Raw genomic sequence first — 26165 nt, 5'->3', positions numbered from 1 at the left:
ATACTGATAATGCCCTAATTCAGTACATATGCTAATATGTAGCTGCTGCATCTTTGTTCAGATTACATTATTAAAGGTGAAATTCATTCTGCCACTCTAGATTGCTGTTTAATGATAGCAATGATCAAAAACATTCCAATAACTTGTCAGTCATATGGATGTTGTTTTTCTTTACTTCTACCTTGTATGCTGTGGCTATATAGGCATCTAAATCACCCTTGGCATCCTAGCTAATTCTAGTTTGGACATCCCTTTATTTTCTGCTGGGTATAAGTTGGTATTACAGTGCAACATCATTCATGTGATGGCAGAGTTCACAAGGATTGGCTGTTCTTCCAAATATCATGTTATCTGGTGTGTTTCATATTCAGTGAGAAACAACAAAGAGTGTTTAGGAAAACCCACTGGCCTAATGTGAAAGCATCACATTAGCAATGTTAGCAATTTGGCTACTGGGGTTCTAATATCAGTAACCATTCTCTAGGACATTTTAATGGCATCCTGGTTGTCTAACAACTTATGAATGGTGGTGTCCAAACTTTCATTATATTCTAATTGCAAGAGTGCATGGCAAAGCTGGCGAAAGAAGATTCCTAGCATCAAAACAGTTTATTAGTATTTGTATGACTTTACAAAGTCCATTAGTCAGAAAACTGCTGTATAACGCATGACACGCTGGTACTCTAAACTGGTTTCAAAAATTTACCATGAAGTAATGACATGAAACTCTGAAACTCTGTGATAATGGATATCCAATAGTGCCCCAGCCCCAAGGATTTATTGTTGGGGTATCATCCATATATATCCATATTATGATGTTAAAGTAGGTAGATACATCTGCCCAACTACCTAACAAGCAGATTATTGGCAACCTATCTTAAAGGTAACTGGCTAGTACAGGGAGACAGTTTTAGAATTCAGGCCACAAGCTAAGGCCAACAAAAGAATCGGATATATGAGGAAACTCAAGAGACTTTCAATTGGCAGTAGAGAAAGCCTTCTGAATAGCTATGAAACCTGCACTCAACTCAAGGTTAATGTTCAACAGCTTTGATAAGGTGTGAAAAGAGCAGTTTTGAGTCTGCAAAAAGAAATATAAAGGAACAGGGCAATATAATAGATTGGAGCTGGTAGCTAGCATCCATAGAATTGGTTAAGGAAGCAACCAGTAAGTAACAACTGAGCTACTATGCCCTTTCATTACTCTTACAGCTCCCTGGCCCTTTTATTACTCATACTGTACTAGGGGTTTTGTTTTTCTTAGCAACACCTGTTAGACCCCAAAGTATACCCAGGTCTAGCAACCCACTGCAACCAAGCAGATGTTCCTTACTAAGCAACTAGGGTTGATGTGGTCCTTCAAAGAATTCTTATGGCTAACCAAGGTCATCACAGATTTATTTGTATAACATCATCATGAAAATGTGGGTTTGATTTTTAGGGTTATATAATTGATACAGCTTGCAATGGCCCTGTATCCTACAGCAACCTATCAGCAATTAGCATTTATTTATTTCATGCCATAAGAACAATGCAAAATAACTGATTGCTGTAGGTTGTTGATATCAACTAAATATTTGCCCCTGTCTCGTTATAGCACCCTAAATTGTTGTTCTGGGTGCCTGTAGAGACCTTCTCATGCATCAGCATTAACCATTATTGTATAACCTGTTGTTTTTCAGTATGTCTGGAGTAGCTCAGAAAGATTTCATCTGGGTGTTATGCAAAATGTTGATGCGTACTTAGAGACAGCAGGGAAAAGGCAGCCAAAGATTAATCTCTGATAATGGCATGGCGAAAGAGCAAGCAGCTGGTGTGGATTAATATTCCTTAATATCTGCTTTCATGTGATTAATAGCTAGATGGTTAAAACCTTTACCTACATAGAGCAAGCCGAGTGTTGTGGCTCTAGTGACACTCAGAATGTCTTTAGTTCTCTCTGAGCTTATGTAGCAGGTAATGTGAGTTCACATAATCACTGCTTATGTGTCAGCTTCCTGGAAATTGCATTTGAACACATATCACAATAAATTATTCTCCTCTGCAAAAAGTCTTTTTCGTTATAGTCCCATTTATTGGTTGGCATTTTCTGATTTGGATTTTAACATACATTTGTATATATATTTTGTATTTCCTATATTATCAGTGACCTATTTTCTTGGTGCTGGTCAAGCTTAAATGTACTGGGTTTTGATTTTAGCTTTTTGTAGTCTGATTCTAATGCTAATGGTTATTTTACCAGGGTTAGATTTTAACATTCAGAGGCATCAGCAGATGTGATTTGTTTATGAACAGACAGACTGCAGTCCCCTGCCAATGCAAAGTGATTGTGGGACCCATATATGTAGTAATAGATTGTCCATATTTCCTAAGAATATCTCAGTTTTTATTGACAGCTTTTACACACCTGTCTCAGATCAGAATTCTTATTGGTAAGCGGCTTATGGGGGAAGCTGGGTACCTAAAAAACTTTTTACGAACTTTTGCAGCCTATCAACCTGAAAAAGGGAAAAGACGCCAGCGTTTTTTGGGACTTAGAAAATTTTTCAACAAAAAATTGAGGAAGCCGTATACACTCAATTGCACTTCGCCTGGTCTGAGCTGGCGAAGGCAAGTCTGGCGGAACAGGTAACGTTCAGTAAAATGCGCATCTTAGTGAATTAGCGGACTTACGTCCATTCGCCAGATCGAAAATTTGCCTGGCGATAGAGTGCGAATGAGCGCAAGTGTATGTCTCTTTCGCTATCGAATTTTCGCCTACACCCTTTAGCAAATCTGCGAAGTTTTGAAATAATGTCACGCTGGCGAATTTTTGCCAGCGTTAGTCACTTTGCTCTTTAGTAAATTTGCCCCATATTCTCTTAGACCAGAAGAGCAGTCGATACTAGAGTTCAATTGAAATTTTTGTGCAATGGACACATTTTCCTACTACCTTGTGTGATTTTCATCTATATCTAAGTCTATGTAATCTCTTCTGCATCCTTCTTTGAGGGTACATGCACTGCCAGCTCTGAATATTCAGCTTAAGGTTGGAAAAGACAGAAATCCAAAGGCTATATTAATAGCCAATTATGTGTTTTCTACATAGTAGTCATCAGCAATGCCTTCTGATCCAATATCAGAATATAATGGCAATGGGGAAGCTTTACAATGATCCAGTTGCATGTATTGTTGGGGCCACTGCCCAACCTGTTTTTTGTTTTTTTTTGGTTTGGCTAATCATCTCATGGGAGATCACACTAGAGTAAAGTGAATAAATCAACAAATAATGTTATTTGATGTGTATACATACTAAGTACACCTATACATGGGCCAATATTCCTGCTTTGACAGCCATTCCCAAGTCAGCAGCTTATTGGCCTTTATATGGGGACTCTGACTGGGCTCGGCCATTTATTGGCCAGGCTGGCTGGAAAACCCTGTTGGGTAAGGACTGCATCAGACCACACACATACTGTCCTCTCCCAATAGGTTTCACAGGCTGATCAACCTGTTTACCAAATAGATAAAAAGGTCACCAAATAAAGCTTCTAGTTTATGGCAAGCTTTAGTAAATTTGACAGAAAATTTTCCTGAGGGAGAGAGATGCATTACTAAATGGGATTACACAAAGGGAGGGAAAGCTTGTGGCAAAGCTGGTCTGATTTATACACTGATGGTTAAGTATTTCTTTGACAGGACATGGATTAGAATGTTCCTGTTTGAATACTTAAGTATGGGATTTCACTGCAAGTCATTATGCATTGGAGCTTCCTCTGAAAGCTGTTCAGAATACATCAGTGCAAGTTCATTATTATTATCCTTTATTTATAGAGCTGAAAAATTCCCAAGCACAGTCTGATGGGCCATATCTGCTTTGAGGTGGGCGATATCGGCCTGATCCAATCATGGGCCCTAGGGCCCAATGACAGGATCACAAATCCTGATAGTTGGAGCAAGGACTGCATCAACAAACTAATGTGGTCCTCAATCTGACAGGATTTGTAAACCTGCCTGATCGACATATGGGTGATTTTTGGTCAGATATATCGATTGGGAAGGGCCCCATACACTGGCCAATAAGCTGCCAACTTGGTCTGTCTGCAGCTATTATTGGCCTGGCAATCTGTGGGTTCTGGCAAATGCCAGAAGGGCTGCTTTAAGGAGCCATAGAAAGTCACTATTTAGTGGGCTGGTGGGGCTGTTTGGGCCTCTCTGTACCTGAAATGTCAGGGCCTATTTTGATTCTCAGTCCAGACCTGGTTGTCTTTATGGTGAGCACTGGGGTGAATGGCCATTTGCTCTGCTAAATATACCTGAAATCACACGTTCAAGCTCGGCTGGGGTAGCTATATATTTGCTGTATTAGATTCTTATTGAAAAATGTGACTAAGTGACTGGTACACCAATATTTTTCTTTATATCTGTGCTTGTTACCTGAGCTATGGGGGACACTGGGATAGTGGTGCCAAAAGGATCCTTTGAATATTGTTGTTTTTTAATTGATTTAAAATTATTATTATCAAAATCATGTAAAATGATGTTTGCTTCTTCAAATTTATGTATTTTTTGTTAAATGCCATATCTCTTGTTCTCATCCTTCTCATATAACAGACAGTATGAAGAACAGACTGAACCACTGCTCAGCATAATCATTGCTCTTTTTAATAAGCCTTTAAATGGTGTACAGATGGCTATGGCTTTGTAAGGTATTAATCTCTGTGAGAGGAGAATTAACCCTTGTAATAATGAATGTAAAAAAATAATTTTAAAATAACATTCAATTATAAAACTGCTGTCTTATGCAGGCACTGAATACGGGTCAGATGAGTTCATGAAAATACATGACCTGTGATACTTGCGATGCTATAAGTGGAACATGTAAATAGTGCGGGGGAAACCATTCTCTTGATTATGTTAAAAATCAGATACAGCTTCTAATATGCACAACAATCAAAATTAAAACTACAAGAAATTGCAGTTATTCTAGTTCTTTACATAGTATAATCAAAACTTAAAAACTATTGTCGGTACAGTATAGAATCTATTATCCGGGACCTGGGGTTTTCCACATAAGGGATTTTTCTGGACCTCCATACCTCAAGTCTCCTCATTTAAACATAACATAATCCCAATAGGATTGTTTTGCCACCAATATGGATTCATGTAGTTTAGTTATCATCAATTACAAGGTACATTTTAACATAATAAATTAGCTTAAAAATAAATGTTTCAGGTTAAATGATCCCCTACTTGTATAAGTGAATGTTTAAAGAGTGATAAGTTTTTGTCACACGACTCACTAAAACTTGTGTATTATCATATATAAAGTACCCCTTGTTGGAAAATATGAGGATTTTAGAAGTAACCTCGGCATTCCATGACTTGTATAAAAGCACTCGGCCTTCGGCCTTGTGCTTTTATATGGTCATGGAACTCCTTGGTGACTTATAATATCCTTATATTTTACAATAAGGAGTACTTTATTCACTATATATTTTGATATATATCCAGCAACCACACAACATTATGCATTTTCAAATTTTATAGAATGTTGCAGAAATCATGTTTTATGCACAGTATCGTTTTAGTATTGACATAAAAAGAAACACAGTTTTGCCAACATTCTGCAACTTTATAAAACCCTAACAGTGAATGAATGAAGCAGGGTGCAGTGACCTGACAGTTATGGGACAGAGGGTATTTTTTTTCTCAGGGAGCAACAGTACTGGTACAAGGAAGGTTCCATGGTAGCTATAAAAGTACGGCATTTAAATACACTACTCCATTCTATTCAGAATACCATGCTGTGACCTCAAAATGGGCAAAGTGATTAACACTGGTGAAGATACCATTTTCAGGGACTTCGCTGATTTACTAACGGGCGCAGGCGTCACTTCGCTAGCAAAGGAGATAGACGGTATTGGTGAATTTTTGCTGTGGCGGATGGATGTTACTCCGCAAATTCGCTAAGATGCAGATTTTACAGAACGTTAACTCTTTCGCCAGACTTGCCTTCACCAGCTCAGACCAGGTGAAGTGCATTGGAGTGCATCCATCTTCCTCAATCTTCTGTTACTTACATCATATTTTTTAGTGGAAAAAGTTTCTAAGTGCAAAAAATGCTGGGTCTTTTCCTTTTTTCAGAGTGATAGCCTGCATAAGTCTTTAAAAATGTTTTGGGGTTACCGGGTTCCCCCATATATTTTCTAACATATGGAACATAAACTATAAAGTGGGCTCATGTGTAGGACATTATTACAACTCTATTTTCTTTATTAAGCTTCCCTGGACTTGTGTAATGTAATGTATTTGCTGCAAAATATATGTCCATTCAACTTTAAATTTCCTGACGTATGCAAATTAGCCTGAGCGAAGACCTCTAACGAAGTTGCACTAGGCAGAATTGAATGCTAGCGTATCTTCGCTCTGATTTGCTCACATTGCTGAAGTAACGCTAGTGAAAATTCACCAACATTCGGACGCTACTTTGCATTTTAGTAAATTAGTAAATTTAGTAAATTAGCATTGCCTGAGTGAATTTTCACCTGGCGAAGTGTTGCGATGGCTGCGAAGCCGCCGCGGGCAGATTTTTTTTATGGAAAATTAATACTCATACTTTGCATTTTGGGGGAGCCATTTCTTCCCCTTTATCAATTCTTAATTACACCTTAAGGGCTCTTACAGACGAGCGTTTGAAGCTGCGCTCCACTGCGTTCCGTTTTTATGCGTTCAGCCACAGGGGAGCACAGTAGTAGACGCATTAAGTTTTTTCAATGGGGCTGTACTCACACAGGTGCATGTAAGCGCCGAACGCAGGAAAAATGCAGCATGTTGCGTCTCAACCTGCGTTCGGTGCCTACATGCGCCTGTGTGAGTACAGCCCCATTGAAAAAAACTGAACATGTTTACTCCTGCGCTCCCCTGCAGCTGAACGCATAAAAACGGAACACAGGGGAGCACAGCTTGAACCGCTCGCCTGTAAGAGCCTTTAGCCTAGTACAGCCCTGAGTGAGGTACCAGTGATATTGCTAGATGTGCTGGCATTATATAAACATTCAGAGGGTGGCCCTTTATTTTCCTGCAGTTTTCCTTGTATACTGCCAGCTGAATTTTTACACTGAATATGAAGGAAAAAAAACATTGTATAGGGAATGACTCAATCCTTTTTGTTATAGCCAAGCACAAGCCTTTCATTCCTTTCTATTTGAAGGATTATGGCCCATAGATTTAATCATCTTTGAGGGAAATTATCAAGAGGTCCCTTGCACAGGGAAAAGTAGCTGCTAGGTGGTGCTGTGATGCTAGAAAATCTTGTTAGCAAATTGAATATTTGTACATTGTATATAATGTCAGAACCCTGTATCCAGTAGTGTTTGTGTCTATAACTGGAAAAAGGGGCCAACATGCAGTGTTTTCTTTCACTCTGTGCAACCAATTAGATGTCTGCTTGTTATTTTTAAAGGACTACAAATTAAAATATTGTATTTTACAATTAAAGCATACATTTGTTGGTGCAGTACTTACAAATAAACTGTTCCCGGCAATAAACATCTTATTTTACATGAGAAAGGTATTCATTCTGTAGTGCTTTAGAGAGCATTTAAAAGCATTGTTCAGAATAAAAATAAAAACTGGGTAAATAAATAGGCTGTGCAAAATAAAAAATATTTCTAATATAGTTAGTTAGCCAAAAATGTAATGTATAAAGGTGGGAGTGACTGGATGTCTAACATGTCAGTCAGAACACTACTTCCTGCTTTGCAGCTCTCTTGGTTTCCACTGGTTGGTTACCAGGCAGTAACTAAACAGTGACTTTATTGGGGGGCCATATAGGTTATAACTGTTTGCTTGTGACCTGAATGCTAAGGAACAAAATGATTGGCACATTTAATTGATTAATATTCATGACTGGTCTTGTTACAGTAATGTTACCCAACTTTTTTAGGTTGGTGTGGTCGACAGCTTATTGGTCCATGTATAAGGCCCTCTGACTCATTCTAGCCGTGTATGAGGATAGACCGATCTAGCCAAAAATTGGTCTAATATTGATCAGGCAGATGAAAGAAAAGATTCACTAGTATGGCGACTTCACCTAACAAGCAGATATTTAACTGTATGGCCAGTTTATGTCCAGAAACACAAGTTAGACTTCAACACACAATGATTGAAGTCAAGCACACTGTGCTGGCACAGATACAGTAATGTAATGAAGCACACTGCATTTGGTCGTACAATTGACCTAAAAAATTACTGCTTCCTAGTAATAGTTGCTGTAGGTTACTAGAATGTACTTTGTAGCTTTTATTATATCGGGATCTATTATCCAGTATGCTTGGAATGATTGTTTTGCTACCAATATGTATTCATGCAGCTTATTTCCCATCAAGTACAAGCTACTCTATCATTACAGAGAAAAGGGAAATCATTTTTTAAAAAAAATAGAATATTTGCTTAAAATGCACACTATGGGAGATGGTATTCTCATAGTTCTGATCTTTCTGGATAACGGGTCTCCAGATAAGGGAGTGTCTTAAGTCTAGGAATGGGCTATTAACATTTCTTTTGTCCTTTTCACCTTTTAAACTTGACTGGTTAGTCTTAGTCATATCTTCTGGCAGTATATATAATGATCATAAGTTCTAATTTCCTATCCCCAATGATGTACATAAGACTGTGTAAAAGTCTGTGGGTAATTGCATTACGTCACTTTTGCTTTGAATAGGATTACTGTTGGCATAATATGCTTTTTGTATGTTATTATCCGAAGTTAAGCTGGAAAAAATGTGTACATCTATTAGGACTGTTTCTTTTATCACATGTTTATAAAACCACATGTCCAAGATTTGCCTGTCACAAGGCTAGAGAGCGTTATTATGCACTGAAATCACAGCATGTCCAGCACTAATGCCAGTTACAGGTCAACTTTAAAGGAACAGTAACACCAAAAAATAAGAGTGTTTGCTTCAGAAACAATGCTTTACTTCAGGGCTGTCCAACTGGCGGCCCGCGACCCCTCCTTATATGGCCCTCCACATCAAAGTCTGCCTGCTGTGTCTGTTTACCATATGTAAGATTTAAAAGGTATCACTAGAGAGGTTAACTGGCCCCTGCATTGTTTAAACCTCAAATTCACACTGTAATCCCCTATGTTGTTCACACTTGTGATCCCCCTGCATTGTTCACACTTGTGACACCTCTATTGTTCACACCCCTAAACCCTGTACTGTTCACACCTGAGACCCAGACTGAAACTACCACATTGTTCACCTGTTCACACTTTATACAAAATGCTAATGGGGCACCAGCAATGTATCTCTGTATGTAGTACATATTAGACTGCTCCTGATTCCTGTCTCCTGCTCTGTTCTGCCTTCCATATGCTCCCTGTGTATGTCATACTTTGGTATTTGTTCTGGGGGTTTGTTAACATTTGAAAATTATTGTTAGTGGCTCCTAAGGTGTTTAATCATATGCTGGGGTACTGTATTATACACAGGTGAAGAGGAGGCATATGGATTTATGGGTATGTCTTATATGACTTAGCTTTTTTCACATATGAGTGACATCCTTGCCAGGACAGGCACAAGGTAGTTTGGCACCCTAGGCAAGAGCTTCACTCAGTGTCCCCCTGTCATGCATTACCATTTCCCTCCTTACCATGATGGTTTTTAAATAAAGAGAGCAAGAAAGTGTATAACATTTTTTCATTTATATTACTGCCCCCTGTACCTGTACCAGCAAGCCCAGCAGCCATCCATCATACACCCCACCTGTACCTGTACCAGCAAGCTCAGCAGCCAATTATCATACAGCCCTCCTGCAGCCATCATATTGCCCCCAATCTTTACCTGTGCCAGCAGCAGCCAAAAATAAATCTGATCACATCATATTGCCCCCAAGTATTTATGTACCTGTGCCAGCACCCAGCAGCAACAGCAAACATATGGGCCCCAAATCTGTACCTGGCTGTGCCAGCAGGAAGCTTCACACTTTACAGTAATAGAAAGAATGTCTTCAGTTCAGTGCAACTGTGCAAGGCTGAGAGCAGCGAGAGTCACACCAAGCAGCCCACCAGCTCTCTGCCTCTCTCTGTCACCCAACACATCAGTGATGTCATTGATGCGTGTATGCACGTCATGCTGCACCGCACAGAAGGAGCTATTACTTGCCGGTAAGAGGGAGAAGGTGAAGGAGATGGTCACCCAGTTGTGTGGAATCCATGATTACTAAAACAAATTATTAAATAAACGCTTGAAAAACACGAAGAAATTAAAAAAAAAAAATCCCCTTAAAAGTGCGCCCCTCAATGATGGCGCCCTAGACAGCCGCCTACTCTGCCTACCCCTTGTTCCAGCCCTGATCCCTACAGTGAGCACCAACCATTTGTTTTTTTGGTGTGCTATTAATATGGACATGGTCTTGTGGTAACATGGGTGTGGTTTAAAGTGGGTGTGGTCTAAAAACAGGGAGTGGCTAACACTGGCTTCCGTTATCGGCCCTTCACCATGTAGATTAGAAAAATTCTGGCCCTCGGTACCATAGAATTGGACAGCACTGCTTTACTTCATATAAACAAGCTGCTGTGTAGCAATGGTGGAAATTGAAAAAATGCTATATGGCACAGGTTATATAGTGGATAACAGATAACACCATCATGTTCTACAGAGCTTATGTGCTATCTGCTGTGTAACTTAAGCCTCTTCTAGCTGCTCCCATGGCTACACAGCAGTTTATTTATATAAACAATACTAGTGTTTCTGAAGCAAAAACAGCAGTTTTACTAGTGACGGCAGTGGCGTAACTAGATGTTGCTGGGCCCCACAGCAAATTAATTTTAGGGCCCCCAACATATCCAGTGTTTGTCCTGTTTTACCAATATATGTTGAAATTGCTCATCAATGAGAGCCTCATGGGGCCCCTGTACCTCCTGGGCCCCCCTGCAGCCGCAGGGTCTGCTTCCTCTGTAGTTACGCCCCTGAGTGATGGGCAACAATCTATTTTATATTTATTACTTTAAAACAATTTCATTTTTTGATGTTACTGGTCCTTTAAATAGAAATGTAGTTAGAGCAGCAGTACTGGGCTGTAGCAGGGCCTTAACCTTTTATGGATGATATTACTGTGAGTGGTCGTCCCATTTTTGCCATGTATTCAAAAAATGTCTCACTTTTCTCACTTTGGGGAGGAATAATAAGTTTTTCTGAACTAACTCATTTTGCAATAAATCTGTGTTTCTTGTTGTACAGGTATGGGATCCATTATCTGGAAACCCGTTATGCAGAAAGCTCCATATTACAAAAAGGCCATTTCCCATAGACTACATTTTATCCAAACAATTCACATTTTTAAAAATAATTAAACAGTAGCTTGTTCTTGATCCAAACTAAAATATAATTAATCCTTAATGGAAGCAAAACCAGCCTATTGCTTTTATTAAATGTTTACATGATTTTCGATTAGATTTAATGTATGAAGATCCAAATTACAGAAATATCCATTATCCAGAAAGCCCCAGGTCCCAGCACATTCTGGATAACAGGTCCCATACCAGTACTAGAAAGAGACGTGCTAGTGTTGGGTGCTGGTTAAATGGGTTTCCGACATCCTCACTGTATTGTGATAACTTGATAAAAGAGATTAATGAAGTTCTTAGTGAAGGTCTCAATAGGCGTAAACAGATTGGTCAGAAGATGTTATCCTACAATAATATTACAATATTTTTATTATCTGCCTATGAAAGGGAAAATATACCCTGTACATAAGTAGGATTTATTTTCCATTTACTGAAAGATAAACCTGGTTTATACAAGCTAAAAATTGCATGCTCTTAATCTCACTATGTAGGTCTCCTAAACTCCCTTGAGCAAGCTAAACTGTATGATCACTCATATGCCATTAATTGCAGGGATGGTTTTAGGGTTCTGCAGAACCCTAAAACCCTCAAATTCGACCCTCAAAGTAAAATCCTTCAAGGATTTCCCGCAAATCCTACGATTGAACGATGAAATCCTTCGAATCGAACGATTCAAAGGACTTTAATCCATCGATCGAATGATTTTCCTTCGATCAAAAAAACCTTAGAAAAGTAATGGGAAAGGTCCCCATAGGCTAACATTGTACCTCGGTAGGTTTAAACTACCGAAGTATGTAGTCAAAGTATTTTTAAAGCGAAAGTACTTAGACTATCGAATGGTTGAATAGTCAAACCATTTTTAGTTCGAAACGTTCGAATCGAAGTCGTAGTCGAAGGTCGTAGTAGCCTATTCGATGGTCGAAATACCCAAAAAAAGACTTCGAAATTCAAAGTTTTTTTACTTCGAATCCTTCACTCGAGCTTAGTAAATGTGCCCCTAAGTGTGAATATACAGTTCATTTATCAACTGTCAGGGTGTACTATTCAGAAAAAAAGTATTTTAAGGCAACCCAACCCTTGGGGGAAGGGAGAGATAGCAAAATATGGTAGAAGCAATGAGAAAATGATTTGGTGATAAAAAAATGCTTAAGAAAATTCTAACTAGAACCCATTTGATATTGAAACGTATTTGGGATAATCACAAGTCTATGCTGAATATAAACCAAGGACCAAAAATAAACGAACTGGTCAGAGAAGAATGGGGCGTGCAGTCGTCATCTTCAGCCAAAAAACATCTTTATTCACTACATCAAAGTATTTGCTATTTTTGAGCATATAAATTGAGTGATACTCTCATGCTTTGGGTCTTTGCTCTGGACCCCCAGAGTACAATAATAGTTTGAGAGGATGAGACTGAAAGAAGATATTTATTAGAATGCATGACAAATGCACAAGACTGCTTAAAGTACTAGTAATTTCACTCATACACTACTGACTGACTGCATGTAGCCCAAAGGCCATGTTCACTGGGGAAAAACAATAGTCTCAATGTTTTGGCAGCAAGTCTATACATCATAATCCTGATCTCATGCTTTTCACATGGCATGAGACTCATTTTGAAGCACTTCTTGTGTTAGGCAGTGGTTGAAGTGAAACTTCTGTTCAATGTGTTATATTCATCTGTTATGCATACCTTAACCTAATCTAACATAAAGCCTACTTATGCCCCTGAAGAAGCCGGATAGCCGGTGAAATGTGTCGGGAGGCATAGCTGGACGGTAGGGGACCAGCTCCTACACGCTCCCAACGTAGCCAGGTAGTTATTTCTGGGGGAAAACACGGAAGGGAGGTGTGGGCAATCTGTATGATACTTTGCCACAAGAATGGCCGAAAACAGATTAATCTGAATGTTGAAGCGATTTGGCTTGTAGTTAATTTAATTTATTTTGGAATACCATTATGGTTTGCGGCTGGTCAATTACCATTGTGTAATATCCCCACTCGTTCATCCTATGTTTTTAAAGTGTGTGTTTTTTATGGACATGGTCCAGCTTCTCTGAAATGGATTTTCAGCGTTGTGTTGTGTGTATCAGGCAGCGTGGTCTGTTTTTTAAATGAGTGAAATAAAAGTTGAATTTTAAAGAGTAAATTTTGTAAGCACCTGAACTAGTTAACTGGAGGACTGCATGGTGGAGACAGTTGATACAATTGTTTTCACAGGGCAACTCCTCAAATGCTTCAAGTAGAGATAAAGCCAACTATGGCAGTTAAGTAGTGTGAGTAAGTACCTAGCAGTATCTTAGATTGCTTGCCATACTGTTTGGATTGGGTCATCATTATCACCTTCAATACATTTACATTTATTCCTTTAACTGACAATATTTATAAAAATGTGATATACTATACAATAGATTTCAAACTAAAACTTGGACTGAAAGGCAAAAGAGACTTCCAGAATATAATCTGGGTTGTAGACTGAAACTGTTAACATAGCAGTTAAGATTTTCCCTTTCATCTTATTTTAAGATCCCCACTTATGTGAAGTCCTGCAGATGTTTCTTTTGCCATATGCCTTTGAAAATCTTCAGTCAGGGAAAGTTTTGGAAAAAACAAGTTATTCAGGGTTACACATAATGCAACCACGAGTAGCTTTTTGATCCAATTATATAGGTCAAATTTTTTCTTGCCATTATCTGGATTGACAGCAAAAAAAGACCCCCAGTTCTAACTATATTGGATTACAGATTCCATTTCTGGATTCTTTTTGTATAAGCAGAAGATACTATAGAAGAAGAAGAAGAAACTATACAGGATCTATTATCAGGAATGCTTGGGACCTAAGGATCTTTCCATTATTTGCATCTGCCTGCTTTAAAACTGCAAAAAAAAAAAGTGAAAATGTAACCCTGTTTCTGTCTCCAAGGCCATGATCGCCCAGTGGGTGAATACACAGCAGTAACCAGGACCAGATTTTCTTCCTCCTGCTCGGCAGTGGGTCCAGAAACAGGATGATGTGGCCAAGGATGAAGGCTGCCAAGCCCCTGTGCTACCTTGCAGTTATATAACCAGTTCCTTAGACAGGAAGCGTGATTTTGCACATATCTTAGAATTCACTCATAACCTCAACTGAGCCTTCTGCCCTTCTGCCCCCTCCCAAGCAGCCACTGGTTCTGATGACTTTCTTAAACCCATGAGTGCAGGCAGAGCTGTGTGTGATTAAAGGGATACTGTCATGGGAAAAAAAAAAATTCAAAATGAATCAGTTAATAGTGCTGCTCCAGCAGAATTCTGCACTGAAATCCATTTCTCAAAAGAGCAAACCGATTTTTTTATATTCAATTTTGAAATCTGACATGGGGCTAGACATTTTGTCAATTTCCCAGCTGCCCCTGGTCATGTGACTTGTGCCTGCACTTTAGGAGAGAAATTATTTCTGGCAGGCTGCTGTTTTTCCTTCTCAATGTAACTGAATGTGTCTCAGTGGGACATGGGTTTTTACTATTGAGTGCTGTTCTTAGATCTACCAGGCAGCTGTTATCTTGTGTTAGGGAGCTGTTATCTGGTTACCTTCCCATTGTTCTTTTGTTTGGTTACTGGGGGGGTGAAAGGGAGGGGGTGATATCACTCCAACTTGCAGTACAGCAGTAAAGAGTGATTGACGTTTATCAGAGCACAAGTCACATGACTTCGGGCAGCTGGGAAATTGACAATATGTCTAGCCCCATGTCAGATTTCAAAATTGAATATAAAAAAATCTGTTTGCTCTTTTGAGAAATGGATTTCAGTGCAGAATTCTGCTGGAGCAGCACTAATAACTGATTCATTTTGAAAAAAATGTTTTTTTCCATGACAGTATCCCTTTAAGTATGCAGAAATACTAAAAAATTTTTAAAGAGATACTGACATCATAAAATAACCTTTAATAAATAATTCTTTACTCAGAATCGTAGGATACTGTTTGACATATTCTTGGAATGCCTTTCTATGGGAATGTCAACTTTATATTCATGGATCTGATGAAGGGAGGTTGTACCCCCCGAAACGTTGATATTGGTGGTGTAAACAAATAAAAAAAAGGGGTGCTATCCCCACTGCAGACAAACTTGTGTGTGCGGATCCATGAATATAAAGTAGCTGTTGCTGAAGGACCTTGCTGGGCCAATGGATGACCAGCACCACTACTGCAGAGTGAGTGAGTAAATCCCGGGTGTGCGGTGTATCTATTACATTTCTATGGGAATGTGACATGGGGGGATGCTAATATGGTTGGCATTGCTCTGTTAGGCTACAACTTATTTGTTATTGTTACTTTGCATTATTGATCTTTCTATTCAAGCCATCTCCTACTTTTATTCCAGTTCCTCTTTGAAACCACTTTCATGTTGCTAGAATAAAATTCCAAACTGGAGAGCTGCTAAAAAAATGAAATAATTCAAAAACCCCAGAAAGCAAAAAAAATGTAGACCTATTGCAGATTGTTTCAGACTACCGCTGCCTACATCATAATTCAAGTTAAAATAAAGATGAACTTCTTTTAAGGAAATAATGATATACCTTAGGTTTCATTGTTTTCTATGCGGCACTTTGTCTCTTCCAAAATAAAAAAAAACAATAAAAGCATTTAACTTCCAACAGATGACCATTAATGTGTGACATCATGGATCACCGTATATACACTTATAATACAGGCTGAAAATCAGTCCCATGCTGAAATCAGTGCTCTTCTGTGTCGGTACCCAGAACCACTGTGGGGTGACTGCACTTGAGTCGATGCAGTAGTTCAGGGTGCAGGCACGGTTGATTCAAGAACAGGGGCTGATTCTTAATTTGCATTTATCTGCAGGCTAAAAATCAGACCAGTGTGGCCGTAGTCTAACCTGAAACCTCCCCCCCCACTTGCGGCCCTGCCTATGCAAGTAATCGAACAATAAATTGTACAACCTACTGTGACCTATTGCTACATAGGTTGTGTTTAGTGTCTGGTATTGATTAAAAATTCTTACAATGCAGGTAAAGCAGGAATTTTTACATTACCTGCATTGTAATAATATGTAATTACATAGACAAAAACTATCTGTTAGTAGCTTGTTTATTCAAAATCATTTAGAAAGGTTTTCTAAAGTCAGCATTTATCTTAAAAAAGGAATGTATTTTCTAACAAAGAACTGAGCGATCTATTGTACTTCATTAGGAACAAAGATTACGAAAGGCTGAGATTTGCATAATACAATATATCCAGAATAATTAAAGAACTTGGTAGATTATGCATAGCTCCCAGGAACAATGAAACCTCTTTCAGCTTTGTTTGTTCATTTCCTCTCAGTTGGCCTAAATGTAACTAACAAAATGATTCAGCTCTCTTTTGGGCATGAATACTTTAGATCAGCATGTGGTCTCGGTTTTTTTCTTTTTTTGCATGTTTTGGATTTTTTTTTTAAATTTTGTTAAAGAAAACAACATGAATACAGAAAAGTTTAAACCTTTGCAGGGCCTTAAACCTTAGACCGAGGCATGGTCTGTTTTTTTCTTTTTGCATGTTTTTGAAATTTTTTCAAAGAGCTCCACTGTGTATTATCTTCAGTATTCTAAAAGTTCTGTGGGTGTATCATATAGTTCTGTGGGTGTATCAGCACTATTAGGATAATGGCCGACTGGCAGATTTGTTGCCCATGCTAAATATGCACAGTGGGTTACAAATAACTCGAAAATGCTTCTACACCAGCTATAATTGCAGTTCTGATGGTAAAACCTAGGGGGCAAATTCACTAACCGTCGAAGTGGTTAACGCTAGCGAAAATTAGCCAGCAAGTTATTTTGCCACTTCATCAATTTACTAAAAGTGTCACTGATGAAAATTCGCTAGCGAAGTAGTACTTTTTATAGGGTGATAGGCTAAAAAAGATTGAAATTTTTCCTTCCCCCCTACTTTTGTTAACATATGGCACCTAAACGATACTGTGGGCACATGTGTAGGGCATTAGAACACCTCTTTATAATTTTATTAAGTTTCCCTGGGCTTGTGTAGTGTTATTTTTTTTGCTGCAGCATATATATACATTCAAACTTCTATTTCGCGCTGTATGCAAATTTCCGATCGCTAGCGTAACTTGGAACCACTGATCGTAACATCACTAGCGCAACTTCGCAAACGATCAGTAACTTGTGCGCAACTTCGGATCTTTGTGAATTTGCACAGTCCTGGCGAATCTACGCCTGGTGAAGTGTGGCAAAGTCAACACTGACGCAACTTCGAAGGTAAGTAAATTTGCCCCTAGGTATTACCATCAGTGATTTCGATTATAGCCAACAGAGAATTTTTTTTTTGGAGATTTGTCACCTACAGTTGCGTGTTTTTATTACTGGTGACTTATTTCCCCTTCAGCCATGGTTAGTGGTTACAGGAAGCATCAGATCAGCTGCGCTAGTTACCGTGCATTATATGTTATTTTGCACATGCATTTATGGGTTCAAAACTTTCCCAAGTGCAGGGAACTTTAGGAAACAAAGGCAGAATAAAATGTAAAGCCATTCTCCAATCCAAACAGAATTTTCACTAAAATAATCACATATGGTGGTTTCTATAGAAGTTACTAGGCATGGCGGAAATTGGAAAAAGGCTATAGGGCACATGTTAAATAGTGGATACCATTATGTTCTACAAAGCTTATCTGCTATCTGCTGTGTAACCTGAGCTTTTTTTCCTTTGAATGGCTGCACCCATTGCTACACAACAGCACATTTATATAAACTATAGTAGTGTTTCTGAATCAAACACAGCAGTTTTACCAGTGCAGAGCAACACTGCATTATATTTTTACTACTTTAAAACAACTTAATTTTATGATGTTACTGTTCCTTTAATTACTATTCATGGTGGTCATATCTGTTCAGAAATTCCAAAGCATTTCAGCGACCCAGTTGTGAATGTCTATACTATTAGAAGGCATTTTTATCATAAAACTTGTAAAAAGCAAAGTGTAGCCCCAGAGCTACTCCATCTGTATAACTTAATTAGTTTCATCCGTACAGATATTATATATATTATTATATATCAATAACATGTTGGACATTTCTACAATAAATTCTAAAGATATCCATCATATATTATACATTGTATACATGTAGTAAGTCTGTAAGTTGCCTATGGGTATATACATACCACAGGGCCCCTCCTAGTCTGGGGTCCCATAATATATGCCATTTCTGGCCTGCACGAAAAGCATCTCTACCAATGGCTCCAAGCGCTGAGCACATAGTTTTTGTTTGGATTTACAGAACCATTGTGTTGTCATCTCACTAAACAAACGCACAGAGAATTGAACCATCCCATAGTGAGTGCTCAGTCACCCACAAAAGCACCTTTGGTATGGATTTATAAGCTCTGTCTGTCTTTTCTTTATTTTCCATCTGTGTTATTTTTGTGAGCTTTGATTGTTCTCTTTGGCTGACTGTTGCCTGCAAATTAATGGCGCATAAACCCATTTTCCCACCATATTAAGCTGCCTGACATGTACGCCTTGTACAGATTGTTCAGCAGGTATATGTATCTAGTATTGCCTGTACTACTGAACTACAAATATGAAAACCCTCTAACAGTCAAAGGCTTTCCATCACTGCACTATATGTCGGTTAAGTAAATAAACACCTGGCTTAAGGCAATGGCTTCTTGTGACACTAAACCCTTTGGCTTTGTACAGTCCCCACTGCACCAATATACAGGGCCGCCATTAGAAATCACGGGGCCCCGTACAACAAAATTTTCAGAGCCCCTGGGCCCCACCACACTGGCGCCCAAACCCCACCCCAGATCCCACCCACTCCACATTACAGACCACACAGACATCAGCGCTTTTATAAGTAACCCTCCCACATACAAGTTATAAAAAGCTATTGATGGTCAGGGTCCCCTTATAAGTTAAAAAAAAAAATTGGCGCCAGGGCCCCCCGTACAAGTTAAAAAAATTGGGGACCCAAGATTTTTTTTTTTTAAAAAAAAACATAGGTGCCAGGTCCCCCTTACAAGTTAAAAAAATTGGAGCCCCAAAAAATATTTTTTAGAAAAACATTGGCTGGCAGGGGCCTTTGGAATATTAAAATAATACATTGGTGGTCAGGTGATTAAAAAAAAAACACAAATTGGTGTTCAGTAGAATTGAACTCATGGCTTCAGGACTTCAACTTCACCTCCTTTCGTGACTTATGGTCTTTTCGTTGCTTCAGGACTTCAATTTTGGCTGTTTTTGTGACTTCGGGTCTTTTTCAGATTCTGACCTCGGCTTCGGCTGTTTTCGTAGCTTCGGATCTTTTCACTGCTTCGGCTGTTTTCGTAGCTTCGGGTCTTTTGGCTGTTCGCCTTTTCGGCACTTCAGCTTTTCGAAGACGGACGCAGACTTCGGCGCTCGCAAAAGGGGTCCAGCTCTTTCGGCTGTTTTGGTAGCTTCGGATCTTTTCGCTGCTTCGGCTGTTTTCGTGGCTTCGGGTCTTTTGGCTGTTCACCTTTTCGGCACTTCCGCATTTCGGCTTTTCGAAGACGGACGCAGACTTCGGCGCTCGCAAGAGGGGCCCAGCTCTTTCAAAACTGCAGCACTGCCGGGCCCCCCTTCATGCCTAGGCCCGGGACACTTGTCCCCCCTGCCCCCCCCATGGCGGCCCTGCCAATATATATTGATAATCTACAGATAAATACATCAGTATCTCATTTTCTTCTAATAGTTATATGTACAGAATATGAATGTTTACCTACTAAGTGCCATAAATATACTCTATGCTGTACAGACCTCCATACTAAAAATGGCTAACACTAGTGATGGGCGAATCTGCGAAATGGCAAAAAATTTGCGAAACGGCGAAAAATTTACGAAACAAATTGAAGTCAATGGGCGTCAAAATAATTTTGCTGGGAGCAACAATTTTTATACACTTGACTATTTTATCCAAATGCATTAAAATCAATGGCGTGCACCAAATGACGCCCAAATTTGTAGTGAAACACTCACCCAGTTGTAGGATAACATCTTCTGATTAGTGATGGGCGAATCTGTCCCATTTAGATTCACTGAAAAATTTGAGAAACGGCAAAAAAAAAATCCAGAGAAACAACGAAAAATTTGCAAAACACATTGAAGTCAATGGTGGTCAAAATAATTTTGACGCATGACAATTTTGACATGAGCAACAATTTTTACATGGACAACTATTTTTAGAGATTACAATCAGGAAACAAAAGCAGCATATGACTCCCCCAAAAAGTAATACTGTAACTGTGCTTCTTCTCTGAAAGGAAGCCAGCTAGAGGCCTGCTCAAATACTAAATAAAATAGGGACTTTAGGGAAAGTGCCCAAAGGTTACCCATTTCATTGCGTTCAATATCCCTTTTGTCAGATGTAAAAACTGAGCTAAATTATATGATGACACAGAACTGGCGAACTCTTGGTTACTGAGAAATACACAGCAGTGAAAAACATCCACAAATAAACTCAGTAACACAATGTCAGTCATCAAAAAATCAAAACTGAAAAAGCAGAAACAGTAAAAGTGTACAAAAAAAGTCGCAAAAACTGCAACTTTTTTCACATTTTTGCAAAATAACTACACATTTTGCGTATTGTCATACAAAAGCCATCATCAAAAATGTTGGAAATATCTCAAAAACCATAAATTAAAGAAATATATTTTTGTTGTAAAGAGGACATCTGCTTCTACATGATTTCGACAGGTTTTAGCTGGAGCTTTTTGCATAACAAATCCTGAAATAATTGTTCTTTTTTTTCCTGCAACTTTTTTCAGGGTTTAGTCAAACCTGGATTTGGTTGAATTCAGAACAGAATCTTCTATTTTCTGCATGCCTACTGTAATCAAGTCCACAGAGATGGGTGGACATTTTTCTTACCAATTTCTGGGCACTGGCCAGAAATAAATCCACATACCACTCCTTATTCATTCCAATGGGATTTTTAGAGGTTTATCTATCAAATGGTGAACTCTAACTTTCACCCGTGAAAACGACACCTCTAAAAATCCCATATGATTGATTGGCAGAATTTTACTGCAGTGAGCTCTAATTTTATACTTTTATAAATATGCCCTATAATATTAATACTGGTATAAGCACATACAAATCATCATTCAAATATGAAGTGTAAAGTGGAGCTCAAAAGTGTAAAGTGGAGCTCAAAAGTGTGGCTTTCACCAAATAAGTTCTGTCTAAAGATCCCTGTGCCATTTGATAAATATGTGAGACAGACTGGAATTCTGTTTTCGATAAGTCAAACCACTAGAAGGAGATGATCTCTCATTAATCGCCTAGTAAGTAATGAATAATATTTTGGTTATCTAAGGACAAGCAGAAAAGGTAGAAATTATGGAAAGTTTTGCACTGTACAGAGAATGATTGTAGAGCTGTTTGGGCATTTCATGCATAGGTCTCACTGGAGTTTCAGACTTTTAAGGATTAGCTGCAATTAATGCGGTGTGACCTCCTTTTCTATTTAAAAAAGAATGGGTAGATTAATGAGGACCTTTGAAAAGCCTCATTATGTCCAATTGTCTCAATTATGCAAATAACGCTGATTTTTTTTTTAAGTGGGGCAGTAGAATTTCAGATTAGAGTTTTCCAGAATTCCATCTGCAAAGCAGGCATTTTTCCAGTTCCTTCTTTGCAGTCACACAGAAGGTTTAACGAATTGGAGATTTGGGAGTTATCAAAGTAGATTTGTTGTGCCTTGTTCCACCATGGGATGAAAATACCCTCAGGGCAGGGAGACTGATCATGGGACTGTAAAAGGATTACCTTCAAAAGGCAGTCATGAGATTGGCTTGAACAATGAGACTGCTCACATGCTTATCATATGAGCTTCTCTTCTTAAAGTGCTGGCACCCCATCTCCTCTGGGAGTCTACTACCTCCAAGCAGAGTGCTAAGGAGGCTAAGGAGCTCCATGCCAAGCACAGGACAGCTAAGGTAGGAAAACTTTGAAATCTTTTTTTATTAAATTGTTATTTTAGTTAAATGGGGTTATGCAACACCCGTCTCGTCGATATTGCACGGGAAAAAAAATAATATTTATTTAGTCAGTTATTTTCTGTAGTTTTCCATGTACCATTTGTGCTTATTTTATTCTTCATGTCATTTTTTAAACGTTCTCTCTGTAATATAGAACTGCTATACATATGCTTCAAATACCTTCTGTATTGTGGTTATAAGCACAATATTGTAAGTTTCTAGAAAAAGAACTTTTCCCTAACTTGATTTTTGTCTTGTATTTTACATGTATTTTAGTAGATTAAATTGTAAATGATATAACAAGCCGCCATTTGCAGTGGCGATGTAGAAAATGGCACAAAGCCTGAAATTCTGTTACTCTTGATTGTCATCAATTAGGCTGAAAAATAGAACCAGTAGCAGAAATAATAGTATTTGGTGAAGTCAAACAGAAATTATTTTGCACCACAAAAATGCATTGCCTTTCAGGAATTATGGGCAGACATGCACTTCTACTGTACATAACTACCAAATGTACCACCATATTTTTCTTTGCCATAACATTTATGAACACTGATCTATTTAAGTTATTGTTCCTATTACATCATCGCAAGTTGGAATACTGTACATTTAGCATTTGCAAACGTGAAGGACATAAGTCTAATATCATCCCTACTAACAATGTTTCTGTGTTTTTATAGTTGTTGTAGAGATTATCTATCTCTCTATATCTCTGTCTGTCTGTAGGATAATTATTATTTCCATTTGTTCATGAATCAAGCCCTTTATAGCTTGTGGCCAGTGTCGGACTGGGACACCAGGGGCCCACCATAAAACCTTAGATCAGGGGCCACTCTCAGTACTATTATTCTTCATCTCCTCACTCAACCTCTATTCTCCTAGTCTGTTTTCTTTACATACTATAATCAATTATTCCATCTATTTAGCTTCTTTGTTCTCATCGAAATAGGGAATGGCCATGAAATAGGCCAAAAGTTTAGCAGCATGAGGGCCCACTGACACCTTGGCCCACCGGAAGTTTGGTATCCTGGTATCCCTATGGGCCAGTCCGACACTGCTTGTAGCAAAGGGAGTCAACTTATAAAATTACACGTCTGATGGAGAATTATGGGAATTGTGATTCCAGTGGGGCTAGATAGTTTTATTGCAGGGTAGAGAATGCATTTATGTTGGTGCTTAGTTCTAACTTCCTCCCATCCCCTCCCTGGATAGAAACCTTGAGTACCTTGAAAACATTTCAAATAAAATATTATTGCTGTGTATAGTAAACATCCAATATTTTAGCACTCACATTAGTCAGGTACTTCCTGCTACCTCCAATTATTGTCAGAAAACAACTCCCAGCATCCAAAGGCTACACAATGGATTCTCATTGACACTAGTTGTAGGTCGCTGCTACTCATGCCTTCTTGCACCCCCTTCTTTTTAAGTCCCAGAGAATAATACTTGTTCCTCTGGCTTTATAAAGATTCAGCACTAGATCACATATTGCTAAAGTTGCAAAAAACATCCATTGTTACTGAACTTAGTATTAGAATACAAATGACACTTTTATGCAACAACAAGTTTTTACGGCTGATATCACATATAGATTAACAAAAACATTTCTTTTATGTTACATGTGCATATTTGTATCATGAGGTTCATAGTTGCAGTTTTATGCCTGCGTGCCTAGTACAGTTATGTGCTTTGAGGGATCACTGAGGAATTAGCAGGTTTTACTAGTAGGATCAAGATACTAAGAAATTTTCTATTTGTCTTGTAGTAAAATGGATCTCCTGGCCCTTGGCCTGAGCACTACAGTTAATCTGTCATAATCCCTTTCTGAATTCTTTAGTGTAATGGGTTGCTGGAAATGTTCTTTTCCTAAACTCATTGAGAGACTGCACAGTATTACAAAAACAAATGAATGTAATTCTCCAGAATGTTTCACTTCAGTGACACAAGGTACATGGGAAATACACACACACATACACAGTTCCAGGCAGTGTATTTCTATCTGAGCATTTGCACAGGATCATAATAGAGCTTTGAGTAAGGAGATTAAAGTGACAAGCATTTGCATCCACCTACAAACAGGGCAGCTGTAAAGCATCAGAATCATGGCAAATAGTGAGTTAACCATGAATCCCTTTTGTTTACCACAAACTGCTGCTGTACTTTCACTAGTGGTCTAACTAATCTGGAACTCTATTATGTTTCCCACAAGAAATATGGATGTGAAAATGGTGAAAAGAGATGCAGTTTTGGTGCTGATCTTGATCCCATAAAGAGGGAATTGTAATAATCACCAGGTTTACTAGCCAAAAGCAACCAAAATATGATATTTGGTTTGGCAGTAAATCCTATTTGTTGGTACGGATTGTTAGACCTGATGCACTTTGTGACTTTTATTACATTAAACCCTAAGTGTGTTATTTGTTCCTTTCAGTTGTTATTTGTTCCTTTCAGTACTGAAACCAAAGAGTGTCCTGTCTGTTCTTTGGGAATGTGGCTAAATTGATACTGTGATAATTATTATGAGGAATGTTATGCAAAAAACATTTGAAATGTTCCACATTTATAATAGGCTTGATTTCCTTAAAGTAGAAGGATAGGCGGCTAAATTTAAGTAAGCTTTATAAGAAAGGTCTATATAAATACACCAGTAAACCCTCAAAGTAATGCTGCTCTGAGTCCCCCTGTCAAATGAAACACAGCATTTCTTTCCTTTTATTGTGTACACATGGGCTTCTGTATCAGACTTCCTGTTTTCAGCATAAACCTCCAGGGCAGGGCTTGAGCATGCTCAGTTTGCTCCCCTCCCTCCTCCCATCCCTGCTATAATCTGAGCTCAGAGCTGTAAGTGAGCAGGGAGAGACTCAGGCAGGAAGTGATGTCACACCAAGCTTATATGGCAGCTTCTATCCTAAACAAACAGAGACAGTGTCTACAGCTGTTTACTCAGATATGGTAAAGAATTCTGCAGAATAAATATATCTTTCTAGCTTGTACTATTGTGGCTAATCTGTTGCCAATAAACTGTTTTGGAGCTTTCCTTCTGCTTTAAGGAAAATGTCTACTAACACCTCTGATATTCATCAAGAGATCCTGTAAAACTATTTGTTGTGCTCAACAATTAGCTTTATTAAAATACCTTAAATTCTGTCTCAAAGAATGTATAGAATTAAACACATTTCTGCCATTTTTTTTAGGGTCAAAAGGCTTGGCTAGAAAAGACATTTTGTAAGCGAGAATGCATCTACGTACTTGCCAACAGCAAAGACAGCAACAGGTGAGTATTGTTTAAAATATATGGAGTAAAGTAACATAATTTGAATAAAATGTTTTTTGACTCCATAAAAACAGTAAGTTAAAAACCTGGTGGGGGGTGTAGATCCCTGATGTGGAAGCCTGGTGGGCCCCAGACCCTCCAGTCTGACACAGGGGTATTTTGGTTATTGATTTAATAAAAAATTTATTTTCCTAAACAAACTGAGGACAAGCCTGTCTAAATTGCTAAGAAATCCCTATTCTTTATCTCTGACTGGCATTTCATAGGACCACGGTTTCACTGCTGATGCAAAAAGTAAAAGAAAACTAATTTTGCTAATCTATCTTACCTGAATGAATCATTAAACTATATGCACCCAGTAAATACAGGTCTTTTCTAATTCTGTTCTAAGACATTGAAGATAATGGAGGGGAAGGGCTTATACAATGACCTGGGGAAGAAGTGCAAGAGCACTAAGGGGCACATGCTGCAGACTGTAGTGTCAGGGACCCCACAGTGCCCCTTTGCAACCTCTGGCCTCTGCTGCTTCCTAACTTGAAAAATGCACAAGTTAA

General features: G+C 38.6%; 1 protein-coding gene across 1 annotated transcript in view; it reads left to right on the top strand.

Annotated features, from left to right (window-relative positions):
* The window catches only part of LOC108712326 (transient receptor potential cation channel subfamily M member 1-like), a 73492-nt gene that overhangs the window by 5618 nt on the left and 41709 nt on the right, over positions 1-26165 (top strand). The window contains exon 2 of the mRNA XM_018254562.2: positions 25532-25611. Within this exon, the coding sequence (XP_018110051.2) occupies positions 25532-25611 (80 nt within the window). The remainder of the gene's footprint in view (positions 1-25531; positions 25612-26165) is intronic.

Source organism: Xenopus laevis, chromosome 3S (genome assembly GCF_017654675.1).
Source record: "Xenopus laevis strain J_2021 chromosome 3S, Xenopus_laevis_v10.1, whole genome shotgun sequence".
Classification (NCBI taxonomy): Eukaryota; Metazoa; Chordata; class Amphibia; order Anura; family Pipidae; genus Xenopus; species Xenopus laevis.
Note: the sequence above shows the minus strand (reverse complement) of the source record. Positions and strands in the feature narration are given on the sequence as shown.